Raw genomic sequence first — 15667 nt, 5'->3', positions numbered from 1 at the left:
CCGTTCACAAGTTTTCAAAAAGAAGGGGGGTGGGATGAACCAGGGGACTCCCCCCAATATTTCATTTGATTTGTTTTATTGTCCCATACAAGAATATATATGGTTTAGGAGTTAGGATCTCGACCGTTTACAAGATAAAAGCACATTCTCAAATTAAAGGGGTGTGGGGGTAAGAATATATATGGTTTAGGGAGACTTAATTATCTACAAAATGTCTTATAGTGAACAGTAAATTTCAAACTTCATTTATACAGTCCTACTAGTAAATTTCATACTTTATATATACAGTCCTACAGATCTTATTAGGAAACAGAAAATTTTTAAATAAATCTGTCACTCCAATGATTAACATATGATAAGATATAACCCAGATCTAATTAATAATTAATAATGTAATTAACTTCAAAATGTCTAATAATATAGCTTATAATCATCACCACTTAGGAAATAGAAAATTTTCAAATAAATCTGTCACTCCAATTTTTATTGTGAGATAAGACAAGTCATAACATGATAACAAGAGATAAATATTTAAAAATTCCACTTTTGGATATTAAAAATGGCGATAACTCAAAAAGGAGAAATACTAAAATCTTGAAAATTGAACTAGACCTTCATTAAGTTCCAGGAAACAACATATTTAAATTTGAAAAAAATTTGTTAAAGCGTTTTCATGTTATTGTGGAGACACTGTTTGGCAGCTGCCCAGCCTCCCGCCGTACATCCCCATTTTAATAACCAATTTTTCCTTCGAAAATCCGATTAAAAATTGGAATTTATGGCATTCTTTGAAATGCTGAATCTAACCATGTATTGAGAGATTTTGGATTGTTGGCTCCTTTATCAAATTGGTCCACATTGAGGTTTGCTGATTCTAATATGTACTTAGATTTTGGATATTGGACCATAAAAGGTAAATGTCCAATTTCAAATATTTCAGTTCTTTGACCACATTCATTTTGTGTCACAAACCTATGCTGTGTCAAATATTCAGTCACAATCCAAATTCAGAGCTTTTTTAAGCTTAAATGAAGTGTCCATACTGGCTCAACTGTTCAGGGTTTGACCTCTGCAGGAATTCCGGTTTGCTGTCACTCTGACAGTCTCTTGTCGAAAATACTTTAGATCCGTTTAAATCCAAAATCATATCATCAAGTGTTGGTGTAATATGATGTGAACTCAAAATAGCCTTGTTCGGTTCCTTCATATCCACGCATCCTATATTGGTATCACGTCGTCGTCGTCCGAAGACAATTGGTTTCTGGACAATAACTTTAGTGTAAGTAAATAGAAATCTATGAAATTTAAACACAAGGTTCATAACCACAAAAGGAAGGTTGGGATTGATTTTGGGGGTTATGGTCCTAACAGTTTAGGAATAAGGGGCCAAAAAGAGGACCAAATAAGCATCTATTTAGTTTCCAGACAATAACTTGTGTTTAAGTGTATGGATCTCTCTGAAATTATACACAAGTTTCTATACCACAAAGGGATGGTTAGGATTGGCTTTGGGGGGTTATGGCTCAAACCGTTTAGGAATTAGGGGCAAAAAGGGGGGAAAACAAGAGTTTCCTGGTTAATGTACAATTAAGACAATTTAAAAGCAGTGTAAGGGAGGTAATCCAAACACAAACAATGTTTTAAATTATGTATAAAGGAATGTTGTATTGTCTTGAGGTGATTAGCTGTCAATTTACTTTAAGAAGTTACTATAAAATTTATGATGATTAAGGAATATTGATTTTAGCCATGGTTATGTATGTCATTTTCTATTTTAAGACTTTTATGATGTATTTAAATTGGTAATTATGGTTGCAAACTCCAATGGAAATTTGAATTGAGGTTATGACCATATCTTGTTTTTTGTTTGGAAAAAGGGTGGGGGAGGTGAAAAAAGGGGGGGGGGGGGGGGGGGTAAAAAAGAAATTTTGGGCGGGGGACAATTTTTTCTCATTTCAGATTTTAGAAATTAAAAAGAAAATTTCTTCATTTATTTTATTTATTTTTTTTTGCCAAAAAAAGGGGGGATACATTTTTTTGTTTTTTTTTGTTTTGGGGGGGTTGTTTGGCAAAAGGGTGGGGGAGGACAAAAAAAGAAATTGTAGGAGGGGGACAATTTTTTCTCATTTCAGATTTCAGAAATTAAAAAGAAAATTTCTTCATATTTAATTTTTTTTGCCAAAAAAAAAGAGGGGGGGGGGGGTAAAAAATTTTTTTTTTTTATTTTGAAGGGGGGTCAATATGCAATAGTGTATTGCACAAAATCAAATAAAAAGGGGGGGTAATTTTTTTAATTTTGGGAGGGGGCAATTCACAACAGCATAGTGTATTGCACAAAAGCAAAAAATTGAGTATGAATTCAATTCCTATAACCAATTCTAAATTCTCAATGGTTTTGTTATAAAGAAATGTTGTATTCTTTTGAGGTGATTAGCTGTCAATTTATTTTTAGAACTTATATTAAATGCTGATGAAGGAATTTATATTTAGATATTACTATTAAATTTTGCTGATCAAGGGTTTTATGCCCCCGCCATAGCGGAGGGGGTATTAAGTTTTACCCTTGTATGTATGTACGTCCGTCCGTACGTACGTCCCAAAGTTGGTTTCCATTTTCTAACTTAAGTTTGCCTCAACCAAATGTTATGAAACTTATACACAATGCTTATTACCACCAAATACAGATCAAGTTTGAATTTTGGTTGGGTCACTCTAACCGTTCTAGAGTTATGCCCCTTTATAAATGGAAAAATTACAAAATTTTTAGTGTCCGTTCTGTAACTTAAGTTTGCCTCAACCAAATGTTATGAAACTTATACATAATGCTTATTACCACAAAACACAGATCAAGTTTGAATTTTGGTGGCGTCACTTAAACTGTTCTAGAGTTATGCCCCTTTATAAATGGAAAAATTGCAAAATTTTTAGTTTCCGTTCTCTAACTTAAGTTTGCCTCAACCAAATGTTATGAAACATATACACAGTGCTTATTACCACAAAATAAAGATCAAGTTTGAATTTTGGTGGGGTCAATTCAATCATTCTCGAGTTAGCCCCTTTATAAATGGAAAAAAATGCAAAATTTTTAGTTTCCGTTCTCTAACTTAAGTTGCCTCAACCAAATGTTATGAAACTTATACACAATGCTTTTTACCACAAAACACAGATCAAGTTGAATTTTGGTAGCGTCACTTAAATCATTATCGAGTTATGTCCCTTTATAAATCGAAAAATTGCAAAATATTAAGTTTCCGTTCTGTAACTAAAGTTTGCCCCAACCAAACATTATGATACATATACACAATACTCATTACCTTGAAACTCAGATCGAGTACAAATTTAGGTAGCGTCACTTTTATCGTTCTTTAGTTATGTCCCTTTATTATGTTGTATGCAAGCGGGGGCATCATCTGTGTCCATGGGGACACGTTCTCCATTTTTTTTTTATAAAGACGTGTAAAGTGAGCTATGACACTGGTAGTGATTTTCTGTAAACCGGAAGTGGCAGATTATGTCTTTTATTTCACAGAAAAGTCCCTTGCAACCGTATGTATTTCAGATCAGTCTAAAATATGCTTTCATATGACATCAGAATTGAAATTTCTAAACCAGAAGTAGCTAACGAGTTACCTTGTTTCAATTGAAAGTACTTAGAAACCATATATTGTTTTGGTATCAGTGTTTAGGCTACCTGTTTTCTCATACCTTTAGTGTTTGTTTTTACCTTTTTATCTTTCTTATCAATCACTTTAAAATCTGAACAATTGGGTTTTAGTTGTTATTACTATTATTGTTATCACACATCAGCATACTTAAATTTTAGATTTGCAAAGTGCAATGAAGGATTAATTTTCTGTATAATTTTAGAATTTCAGTCCCAGAGATAAATGAAAATGATAATAGCAGAAATCTTGTTTCGTGAGCTGTTTGACAATCTAAATTGAATTGGCAACTTGCAAGAGAGTAAAATAGTGATGGGAATCATGAGATCTATTTTATTGAACAATATATGACTTATTTGTTTATTAGGGGGAAAACTGAAGTTCTTAACCTCCAAAGACCGATTAATTTCGAAATTTCTGCTGTGAATATGTTAATCAAATTTGTACAACAATGTATAAAGAACCAACATCCTTTCTTTGTAGGGCCTATTCCTGGAAGTCTTATTCCAATGGCAATACCACTTGGTGGACCTAGGATGGAAGGAGGATTAACAGCTCCTGTTACCATGGCAACACAAGGGGGTCTAATTACATCCACTCCTGTGTCAAAAATTCAGGTCACAGCTGAAAAAAACTTTGCTCTGATAACAATTCCAGCAAAAGAAAATATAACTAATCAAAGGAGAGCACAAGAACTTTCAAAACAGGTAAAAAGATGGCAAATAGTTTTTCTAACTTTTATATATTTAGTAAAATAAGGTCGCATGAGACAGTTTTAACAGACTCTTTTGATGAATATTAGTGAAATTCTGATGATCAATTTATGCATTTTTTTAAAATTAGTTTGAGACACTTAGTTAATTCAACCTTATAATGACTTTCAAATTCTATAACCAATTTTATTAAACTCCATGTTTAAAATTCTAGTATTTTATTGGTTAGTATGAGGATTTTGTTACACTCTTTAACACATGTTTAAGTTGTTATGATATTGTAATTATTATATTTATTTATCTTGGCCTAATTTGTTTTGTGTGGCATTGTAGTTGTTTACAAAATAATCTTATAACTGTGCAGTTCAGAAATCACTGTAACAATCAAGGAATGATTAGAACTTTCTATTTTACTTACATAACGATTCCAGAATGATCAGAATAAACGATGCGTAATTAAAAACGTCAATATTGTTCTAGAAATTTCCGTTCTATACTTTTCTAGGAGTTTCCTTTCTACAGTGTTCTAGAAGTTTCCGTGACTATATATATATACATACACTAAAGTTAAACTTTCAGACATAGACATTAATATTCTCATAAGTTCTCTCAGTTGGATTGATACTTTTATTCACGTTAACTACATCATACTAGATTGTGACTTGTGACTAATTGGACATAATATTCTGTTTGGATTCCCGCAACAGTGAAGAGAAGAATTCCAGATAAAGATCGGACATATATTTTGACAGTTAAGTTGACAATTCTATTTGTGTAATCCTTCTTGTAAACTTGTGTATAATAAATCTTGTTAAATTTTATTATTGATTTGTGTCTTTTGTTGGCTACAATTTGAAGGTGATTTCTGGCCGTAACAGAAATTGGGGACTCGTCCGGGAGAACGTTAATATCAGATTAAATTTTTCTGTATTTATAGAATTAGAATTAGCCAACAAAATTCGACAAAATGGCATTTGATGCTGGTAAATTTTTGAAAACGCCAGACCTGAAAGGGTTTGATAAACTAAAGAAAGACGAATTAGTGTTGCTTGAGAAACATTTACAAATAGATTTTAGAGCATCTATGAGAAAACAAATTATAAAAAATTTGGTAATAGACAATTTAGTTGACGCAGAAATTTTTGGTGAAGAGGCTCTTGAACTTAAGGTCGAAAATGTTGATGCTATCAAATTAAAACAGCTTGAATTAGAACATGAAATTAGATTAAAATAATTAGAAAAGAAAGATGAATTTCAATTAAAACAAATGGAAAAACAATTGGAAAACGAAGTTGAAATAAAACAATTGGAAAAAGAAAAAGAAGTAAGACAGGCAGAACTTGAAATGAAGGAAAGGTTAGAGATGGAGAAGATGAAAGAAAAGGAAGATGAATTCAAATTAAAACAGGCAGAACTTGAAATGAGGGAAAGGTTAGAGATGGAGAAAATGAAAATTGAAATGGACAATAAAGTAGAAAACAACACTAATGTAGTGTCAAAATTATTTCATTTTGATGCAGCAAAAAATATACGTTTGGTTCCTAGATTTTGTGAAAAAAACAGTTGATAAATATTTTCCACAGTTCGAAAAAATTGCTCAAAATTTGAAATGGCCAAAGCCTTATTGGACTACAATGCTGCAAAGTGTTTTTGAAGGCAAGGCACTTTCATCAGAAAGAAGTTCTGATTATGACATGGTAAAACAGGCAGTTTTGAAAGCTTATGAGGTAGTGCCAGAAGCATATAGACGGAAATTTAGGTCTTATAAAAAGTTTGATTCACAAACCTATGTTGAATTTGCTAGGGAAAAAGAAGATCTATTTGATAAATGGCTTACGTCAAAGAAAATAGATAACAATTTTGATAAAATAAGACAATTGATGTCATTACAAGAGTTCAAGCAGTGTGTTCATTTAGACTTAAAAAACACATTTAGATGACAAAACTGTTAAACATTACAAGATGCAGCTGTTATTTCCGATAATTATACCATTTCACATAAAAGAAATTTCAAAAGTCAAAATTTTAATACTTCGAGCGGAAATTACAAAAATCAAAGTACTGAGCGTACTGATAGTAAGCCTGTTGCACAGAATAAGAGTCAGTCTAGTTATAATATGTCTAGTCCGAAATTTGATACTTTTAGGAAGACGTCACTAACTTGTGCTTATTATAAGAAAAGTGGTCATTTGATGGCTGATTGTTTTAGACTCCAGAAGAAGAATGAAAGAGATAATAAACCCAAGTCCAGTGCTTGTACGATACACCTTATTACCAATATGTTGGAATGTCCTGCGAGTCAGGCTTTTAAATCCAGTTTTTGTGATTACATGGAAGATTATAAACCCTTTATGACTGATGGGTTTGTTTCTATTGTTGATAATACATCTCCTCAGCATATTAAGATTTTACGAGACACTGGAGCTTCTCAGACTTTATTGTTAGAAGGTGTGTTGCCTTTGTCTGAAGAGACTTCTGTTGGTGCCTCCGTTTTGTTACAAGGTGTGGAGTTAGGTTGTATAGATGTTCCCCTCCATCGTATTTATCTGAAGTCAGATTTGATTACTGGACCAGTTGTTGTGGGTGTTCGTCCTAATCTCTCCGTTGAGGGTGTTTCTTTATTGCTAGGAAATGATCTAGCTTTAAACAAAGTGGTTGCTGAACCAATTGTTACCAGTGAACCGGTGGTGGATGTTAAATCACCCAAAGATTATGCTGAACTGTATCCAGCTTGTGTTGTTACTAGGGCGATGGCAAGAAAACAACAAAATGAGGATATACAAGAAGACCAGTTTGATTACATGGACCTTTCTGACACTTTCCTTGCTGACATTGAAGGTCCCGGTAGCTCAGAAAAGGCCGTAGTAAGACCACCTAGTACTAACACGAATGTAATTATGCCATGACCAGATGTTAACAGCCATTCATTAGACAGAAGGAAATTTGTTGAAGAACAAAATAAAGATTTGAGGTACTTCAGCTCCGCAAGAGGGCTCAACCACAGGAGGATGCAGACAAAGTGGCCGAATGCTACTACCATCAAGACAGCATTTTGATGAGGAAGTGGAGGCCCCCTGATGCTACCCCAGAGGAGGAATGGAGAGTGGTATACCAAGTGGTGGTGCCTAAAGTTTATAGGCAAGAAATTATTGGTCTTGCCCATGACACCGCCTTGGCTGGAGTCTGGACACTTAGGTATAAGGAAGACTTGCCTTAAGATCTTGCATCATTTCTACTGGCCCAGACTTAGAAATGATGTCGCAGAATACTGCAAATCATGCCATATATGCCAGGTTGTTGGTAAGCCTAACCAGAAAATACCACCAGAACCAGTTCTGCCAATTCCAGCCTTTGAAGAACCTTTCAGCAGAGTACTAATTGGCTGCGTTGGACCTTTACCAAAGACCAAAACTGGAAATGCATATTTATTGACGATCTTGTGTACATCTACTCGCTTTCCTGAGGCTATTCCGTTAATGAATATCAAGACACCAACTACTGTCAAAGCTCTTATCAAATTTTTCAGGTTAGTAGGACTTCCTAAGTCTATCCAGTCCGACCAGGGTTCAAACTTCATGTCAGGTTTATTTCAGCAAGTCGTGTACCAGTTAGGGATGGCTCAGTATATATCAAGTGCTTATCATCCAGAATCTCAAGGTACCTTAGAATGTTTTCATCCAACATTGAAGATCATGATTAGAACTTTTTGTCTTCAATTTGACAGAGACTGGGATAATGAAGTTCACTTTCTACTTTTTGTGGTCCGTGAGACTGTTCAAGAATCCCTTGGTTTTAGTCTCTTTGAGTTGGTGTTTGGTCATACTGTAAGGGGACCTTTGAAATTGGTTAAGGAAAAATGGCTTACGGAACACACTGACTTGAATCTTCTAGACTATGTATCTAGATTGAAAGAAAAATTGTAAACTGCTTGCCAAATTGCTCAGAAAAATTTAAAAACTGTTCAGAATAAGATGAAAATATGGTATGATAAAGATGCCAGGGACAGAGTTTCTGAGCAGGGTGATAAGGTACTTGTATTTTCGCCAGTCCCTGGACATCATTTACAGGCCAAATAATGTGGTCCTTATACCATAGAGAGTAAAATTAATGATTTGAATTATATTGTAAAAACACCAGGTCGGCGTAAACAAAATAGTGTGTGTCATATTAATATGTTAGAACCATATTTTGATCGTGCTAATGAAGATGAGAGTAAACCAGTTGCCACTTTAGCCATGGTTAAATTGGAGAACAATCACGACAAACCAGATATAATTGAACCATCTTTTGATTCAAAGACTATGGAACAAACTGTTAGATTGGAAATTTCAGAAATTTTGTCAAATTTATAGACTCAGAACTTGCACATCTGACTTTTAGTCGTAAGGAAAAATTAAAAACTTTGGTATTTTTTTTTTTAAATCTTTTTCCATATGTGCCAAACAAAACCGCTGTTGTTTGTCATGATGTTGATGTAGGCGATGCTTCTCCAATTAAGCAACATCCTTACCGGCTCAATCCACTCAAACTTGAATTTATGAGACAAGAAATTAAATATATGCTTGACAATGATATTATTGAGCCGAGTAACAGTGAATGGAGCTCTCCTTGTCTCCTTGTGCCCAAACCAGATAAAACCTTTTGTTTTGTAACTGATTTCAGAAAAGTAAATTCAGGTTCAAAATCTGATTCCTATCCGATTCCAAGGATAGACGATTGTATTGACAACATTGGTCAAGCAAAATTTGTGAACAAATTTGATTTATTGAAAGGTTACTGGCAAGTACCATTGACACAGAGAGCTCATGAAATATCAGCTTTTGTAACACCAGACGGCTTATTTCAGTATACTGTCATGCCGTTTGGTATGAAAAGTGCTCCAGCTACATTTCAAGGAATGATCAATAATGTTATAAAAGATTTAGACTGTTGTTATGCTTATATTGATGATCTTATTGTATATAGTGATAGCTGGGAAGAGCATTTTACACATTTATATGATACTTTTGATATTGTCACAATCAAATTTGACTGTTAATCTTGGTAAAAGTGAATTTTGTCAGGCCACTGTTCATTATTTAGGGCACACAGTTGGCCAAGGTCAAGTGAAACCTATTATGGCTAAAGAGGATGCAATTACCAAATTTCCTCCTCTTACAAATAAAAAACAACTTATGAGATATTTAGGCATGATTGGATTTTACAGGAAATTCTGTTCAAATTTTGCTACTGTTGTTCAACCATTGACTCATCTTTTACGGAAAGATTCTAAATTTATCTGGAGTGATAATTGTCAAAACGCTTTTGAAAATAGCAAATCACTTTTAATTAATAGTCCAGTTCTGATTACTCCAGACTTTGAAAAACAATTCAAACTTGCCGTTGATGCAAGTGATGTAGGAGTTGGAGCTGTTTTATATCAAGAGACAGATAATAATGTTGAGAAACCTATATCATATTTTTCTAAGAAATTAGATAAACATCAGAAAAATTATTCAACTATTGAAAAAGAGTGTTTTGCACTGTTGTAATGATAGGTAAGCACGGAGGTGTATCTCAGCTTTTAAAAGACACTTCTCCACACTTAGTAGAGGTTCATTGCGTAGCTCATCGTCTAGCATTAGCCTGTGTCGACACGGCAAAATAAATTCCTGACATTAAATGTTTGGAAAGCATTGTTAGCACTGTATATTCGTATTACAAACGTTCACCCACAAACCTTGCCGAACTATGATCATGGCAACTTATCATAGATGATCCGTTGATAAATCCGCTTGACATTCATGAAGTCCGCTGGCTTTCTATGGGAAACGCTTTAGACAATCTCCGCCGTTCTTTCTTTTCCATTGTAAACATGTTAGGTGACCAGAGTGACAGCGCCATTGTGGCTAATTCTCTTCACAACAGTATGACAACATACAAGTTCTTTTCCATGATCTAATTTTTATCCGACCTGTTTGGTAAAATTAATCAGCTCAGTAAATCACTTCAGAAACGTGACTTGTCTTATGCCACCGTGAAACAATAAGTTGACTCTTTTCTCATGGCCATAGAGGCCGAATACTTAACAGAGCTTTCTTCATTTGGACCATTATGTGCCGAATTTCTAAAATCAACAGACCAATCTGATAGCTACAACACTATCATCTTTAAACGTAACCACCGTGATATTCATCTAAAGACAAAAGCCGTGCAATGTGCCTAATTGATACATGATAATATTCGTGACAGATTTCCAGACTGCAAAATTTTCAAAGCATTCTCTGTATTTGAACCGTCGAACTTTCCTAGTAGTGTTGCCGACCTTCCTCGCTACGGTGAACAACAGTTAGAGTGTCTCGGAGACCATTATAGTATAGTCAACAAAGAAGAACTACAAATATAATGGGGCATACTTAAGTGTTTGATCTTCAACAACTACAAGGGACTTTCGTTTGCCGATCTGTTGACTGCAATTATTTCCAGAAAAGACTAGTTCCCAAATGCAATTTCGCTAATGGAAGTTTCACGTGTATTGCCGGTTTCAAGTGTTGAATGTGAAAGGGGTTTTTCAAGGCAGAACATTATAAAGACAAAACTACGGTGAAGTCTGGGTATTGACGCTTTAGATCAACATATGAGGATAAGCTTAGGAGGTGTAGATGTTAAGGACTTCGACCCTGTTCCTGCTATCCGCAAATGGCAGTCCGTTCGTAACCGCCATGTTTATCAGAACAATGCATTTAGCAAGCTCATGAATGTAAAATCTTAAATTAGACTAAATGAACTCTAATCTTGTGCTGACCTGTGCTTCTTTTCAATGTGCTCATTGTAATATTTATTGCTTGTGTTTGTCAACATTGTGCTCTTCTGATATCTTATTGTTGTTATATGCTTACGTAAAATATCATGTTGTTATTCATTTAATTATTTATCAACTGAGTATGTTTTTATTTGTTCCTTATTTTCTAAATCAGGTTGGGAAATTGTACAAAGAAAAATGTTATCACTGTTCAGTAGATTTGACACGGTTTGATGGTTATCTAAACACTATCCTTCATTGGGCCTCCTCAATGTTATTTATAAATACCGCGTTAGTTGTAAAAGTCACGTGGTCAGGTAATCAATACACAAAAAGAAATGTTTCATGTGTATTGATGATCAAGTTGTACTGCAATTAAAGCCAACATCAACAATTTCAAATAAGATGTCCTTAATTTACAAAGTGTTAAGTACTCACAGAGAGAAAATAGATTATATAAACAAAAACAAAAACATGAGAACAGTCAGGTACTGAAGCTGATTGATGGTTACTGTATCACGATACACAGAAAAATGACACAATACCAAGGATAATATTTTATTTATTTTTAGAATGAAGAAAACAAAACAGTTATAAATAATTTTATTGCATATAACACTACTAATTATTCAAACACATATATATCAATTTATCCATCCTCTCAGTTACATTTAAGTATCCAGCTGATCATTGACTGTCAAAAATATTTCCTTGAAAAATGTCCGGCTGTCATTAGAAAATTTTGGAAACCCTGGTCTGCACTTCAACATTTTGATGTTTATTTAAATCCTTGAATGCATCCTATTCTGGTTTATACTGATCATAATCCTCTCACCTTCATACATAAAATGAGAAACAAGAACCAGTGGTTGACTAGGTGGAGTTTATTGTTACAGGAATATGATGTTATTGTAAAACATATTAATGGTAAAGATAATGTAATAGCAGATGCTTTATCTAGATCTTATTAAAACACTGTATACATACTATGTATGTTTGTATATATTGTTCATGAAAAGTTCTTGTTGCACTCAAACTTTTTTTTAAAGGGGGAGGTGTTACGATATTGTAATTATTATATTTATTTATCTTGGCCTAATTTGTTTTGTTTGGCCTTGTAGTTGTTTACAAAATAATCTTATAAATGTGCAGTTCAGAAATGATAACGATTCCAGAATGATCATAATAAAAGATTCGTAATTTAAATGTCAATATTGTTCTAGAAATTTCCGTTCTACAGTTTTCTAGGAGTATCCTTTCTACAGTGTTCTAGAAGTTTCCGTGACAACTATATATAAACAGACTCTAAAGTTAAACTTTCAGACATTAAAATTAATATTCTCATAAGTTCTCTCAGTTGGATTGACACTTTTATTCACGTTAACAACATCATACTAGATTGTGACTTGTGACTTATTGGACATAATATTCTGTTTGGATTCCCGCAACAGTGAAGAGAAGAATTCCAGATAAAGAAAAGACAAAAGATCGGACATATATTTTGACAGTTAAGTTGACATTTCTATTTGTGTAATCCTTCTTGTAAACTTGTGTATAATAAATCTTGTTAAATTTTATTATTGATTTGTGTCTTTTGTTGGCTACAATTTAAAGGTGATTTCTGGTCGTAACAAAGTGGATAACTACTTTTTAGCTCACCTGAACCAAAGGGCCAAGTGAGCTTTTCTCATCACTTGGCATCCGTCGTCCATCTTCGTTAGAAAAATCTTCTCCTCTGCAACTAATTTAACTAAACTTGGCCACAATCATCATAAGGGTATCTAGTTTTAAAATGTGTCCAATGACCCCGCATGCCAACCATGATGGCCAACATGGCTTGGGGTAAAATGCAAGTTTTGTTTATTATCTTGAAAACTGCTATAAATAGGGAAATCTGAAAGGGGCAAAAATGTTCAGAATGATGAGAACTACCTATTGTCTCTTTTCATCAAAACAGTCAGATGACTTCTCATAGGAGTTATTTCCCTTAAATAACTAATTTTATCAATTTTTTTCAATTTTGCCTATTTTATCTTGAAAATTATAATAGAGAGAAACTTGAAATAGAAAAAATGATCAGCAAGACAGGATCTACATGTTAGTCAGCATGGTTGAAATCATCAGACGACTCCTTATTGCAGTTATTGCCCTTTAATGACAATGTTTATCAAGTTTTTGCGTTTTTGCTTAATATCTGAAAATATGTAATAGATATATAGAAATTAGATAAGAAAAAATAAGTTACATGGTTGTTATCGTCTGACCAACCCTTATTGGAGTTGTTACCCTTTAATGACAATCTTTACCAATTATTTGTGTTTTTGGCTTACATCTGAAAAAACTATAATAGATAGAAATTTAAATAAGCAAAAATGATCAGCAAGACAAGACCTACAAATAAGTCCACTGGCCGAAATCATCAGTTCACTCCTTATTTGGAGTTTTTGCTCTTTAATGACGATTTTTTTTACCCATTTTTAGTGGTCTGCGTCTTATCTTAAAAACTGTTATAGATAGATAGCCACTTTAAATAGCAAAAATGATCAGCAAGACTAGATCTACAAATAAGTCAACATGGCAGAAATCATCAGTCGAATACTTATTGGAGTTCTTGCTCTTTAATGACGATTTTTACCAATATTTTACGTTTTTGCCTATTGTTTTGAAAACTAGAAAAGATAGATAGACACTTTAAATAGCAATTATAATCAGCAAGACAAGATCTACAATCAAGTCAAATTTTGCGGAAATCCTTAAAAGACACTTTAAAGGAAAGTTTACCCTTAAATTACAACTTTTTATCCTTTTTTGTGTGTTGGGCACCAACTAAAGAAGATATAGAGAAACTTTAAAACAGAAAAAAATGATCAGCAATACAAGATAAACTAAAAAAGAGATTTTTGTCATGAATTCTATTCTAGCCCACAATGCTGGAGAGTGTCCATTGTTGAAGATGCACATAGACCTAGGTGAGCAACACAGGCTCTTTAGATCCTCCTACTTTAATGTTACTCTCTCTGTGTGGTTCTCTTGGTATTACTTACCTTAATTTGACACCATGACATCAGATTGGACTCTAATTTGAGGAATAGATGTTGCTTAGAGACCAGATTTCGATCTTAAACTAATATACAGTCGAACCTCGTTGTGTCTAACTCCCCTTCCCTAGATTTTCCATCAAACATGATGGAATTTTGTGATGGAAAAAATGCCATCCCATTCCATCATATTGATGGAGTATTGGAACAACTTTCCATCAACTTTCCATCAATGCTGGAAAATGGTTGATGGAAAAGGTTTGATGGAATTTGTGTTCATGATGATGGAAAATTGATGGCATAATTTCCATCTGATGGATAATTGATGGTATTTTTGCCATCTGATGGATAATTGATGGTATTTTTGCCATCTGATGGAAAACTGATGGTAATTTTGCTATCAGATGGAAAACCAATGGAATATTTCCATTACATGTAAAATGCATGGAAACTTGATTGAGAATTGACCATCAGATGGAATTTGATGGATGAGTAAGGAGAATGTCTTTAGAAAATCTTTCCATTTATGGCATTTTCTGTGATTTAATAAAACAATATTTGTTCTCTGTCCTCTATAGGTAGTCCTGTTACATGTGTGTATCTTTTCGTTCAGTGTCCCATTGAACTCGCTGTCCTTAAAGTTGAATTTGTTGATGGCAAATTCTGAAAAAATAAAAGTAAAAGAATCTAGCATATAAAAGAATAAGTTAACATTTGTACAGATATAAAGTTAGTTAGTTACATTTGTTGTCAATTCTGAAATTATCAAATGAAAATAACACTTTTTGAAAAGATTTGTATTAATGTGTTTTTTTGCAGGGTCAATTTCTAAGAGTGTCAAATCCTTCTAGAAATTTAATATTCAGAGCTGGATTTAGGAAAGGGGGCTCCCCCTTTCTGAGCTTTAGAGCTACATACTTATTGCATAGAAGTTTTATAAGTCTTACTCCTAATGTTGACTTAATTGCCACCACCACCACCCTGGTTCAGCAGCTGATATATACATCTGTACAATACATTAAACCTCATGTCAGTACTAAATTATCATCATTATAATAAGTGACTGTCCCAAGAAATAAAGAGGTTTTCCTTTCTTTTTTGTTTAATACTTGTTTTTCATAATCATTGTACTATAACATAATGGGTCTTGCCCATGTTTTATATCATACTTTTGGTGAGTAGTGTATATACTATACATGTATATATAATGATATATTATTTTACCATTTGTGGATATATAAATGTCATATTGTCAGTCACACCACAGATCTCTAATTTTATAGCAAAATTACTTTTTCAGAAGTACTACCGGTATTTTATAAAACAAATAATGTTTTAAAATGATACAAAATATGACTCATGTCCTACACAATTTTATGATATGTATATGCAAATTTTTTGTGTCATTTGGTCTCTTGTGGAGAGTTGTCTCATTGGCAAGCATACCACATCTTCTTATTAATACTTTTTATA

General features: G+C 33.4%; 1 protein-coding gene and 1 long non-coding RNA gene across 11 annotated transcripts in view; one reads left to right on the top strand and one right to left on the bottom strand.

Moving 5' to 3' along the window:
- LOC127698926 (TALPID3 protein-like) overlaps positions 1–15667 on the top strand; it is a 480691-nt gene that overhangs the window by 297312 nt on the left and 167712 nt on the right. For all 5 annotated transcript variants that reach the window (XM_052202653.1, XM_052202654.1, XM_052202655.1 and 2 more), the window contains one exon: positions 4146–4369. In XM_052202653.1, the coding sequence (XP_052058613.1) occupies positions 4146–4369 (224 nt within the window). The remainder of the gene's footprint in view (positions 1–4145; positions 4370–15667) is intronic.
- The window catches only part of LOC127699029 (uncharacterized), a 218998-nt gene that overhangs the window by 58554 nt on the left and 144777 nt on the right, over positions 1–15667 (bottom strand). The gene's annotated exons all lie outside the window — the stretch shown is intronic.

Source organism: Mytilus californianus, unplaced genomic scaffold, assembly GCF_021869535.1.
Source record: "Mytilus californianus isolate M0D057914Y unplaced genomic scaffold, xbMytCali1.0.p SCAF_4, whole genome shotgun sequence".
NCBI classification, from domain to species: Eukaryota; Metazoa; Mollusca; class Bivalvia; order Mytilida; family Mytilidae; genus Mytilus; species Mytilus californianus.
This window is presented reverse-complemented; position numbering and strand designations above follow the sequence as displayed.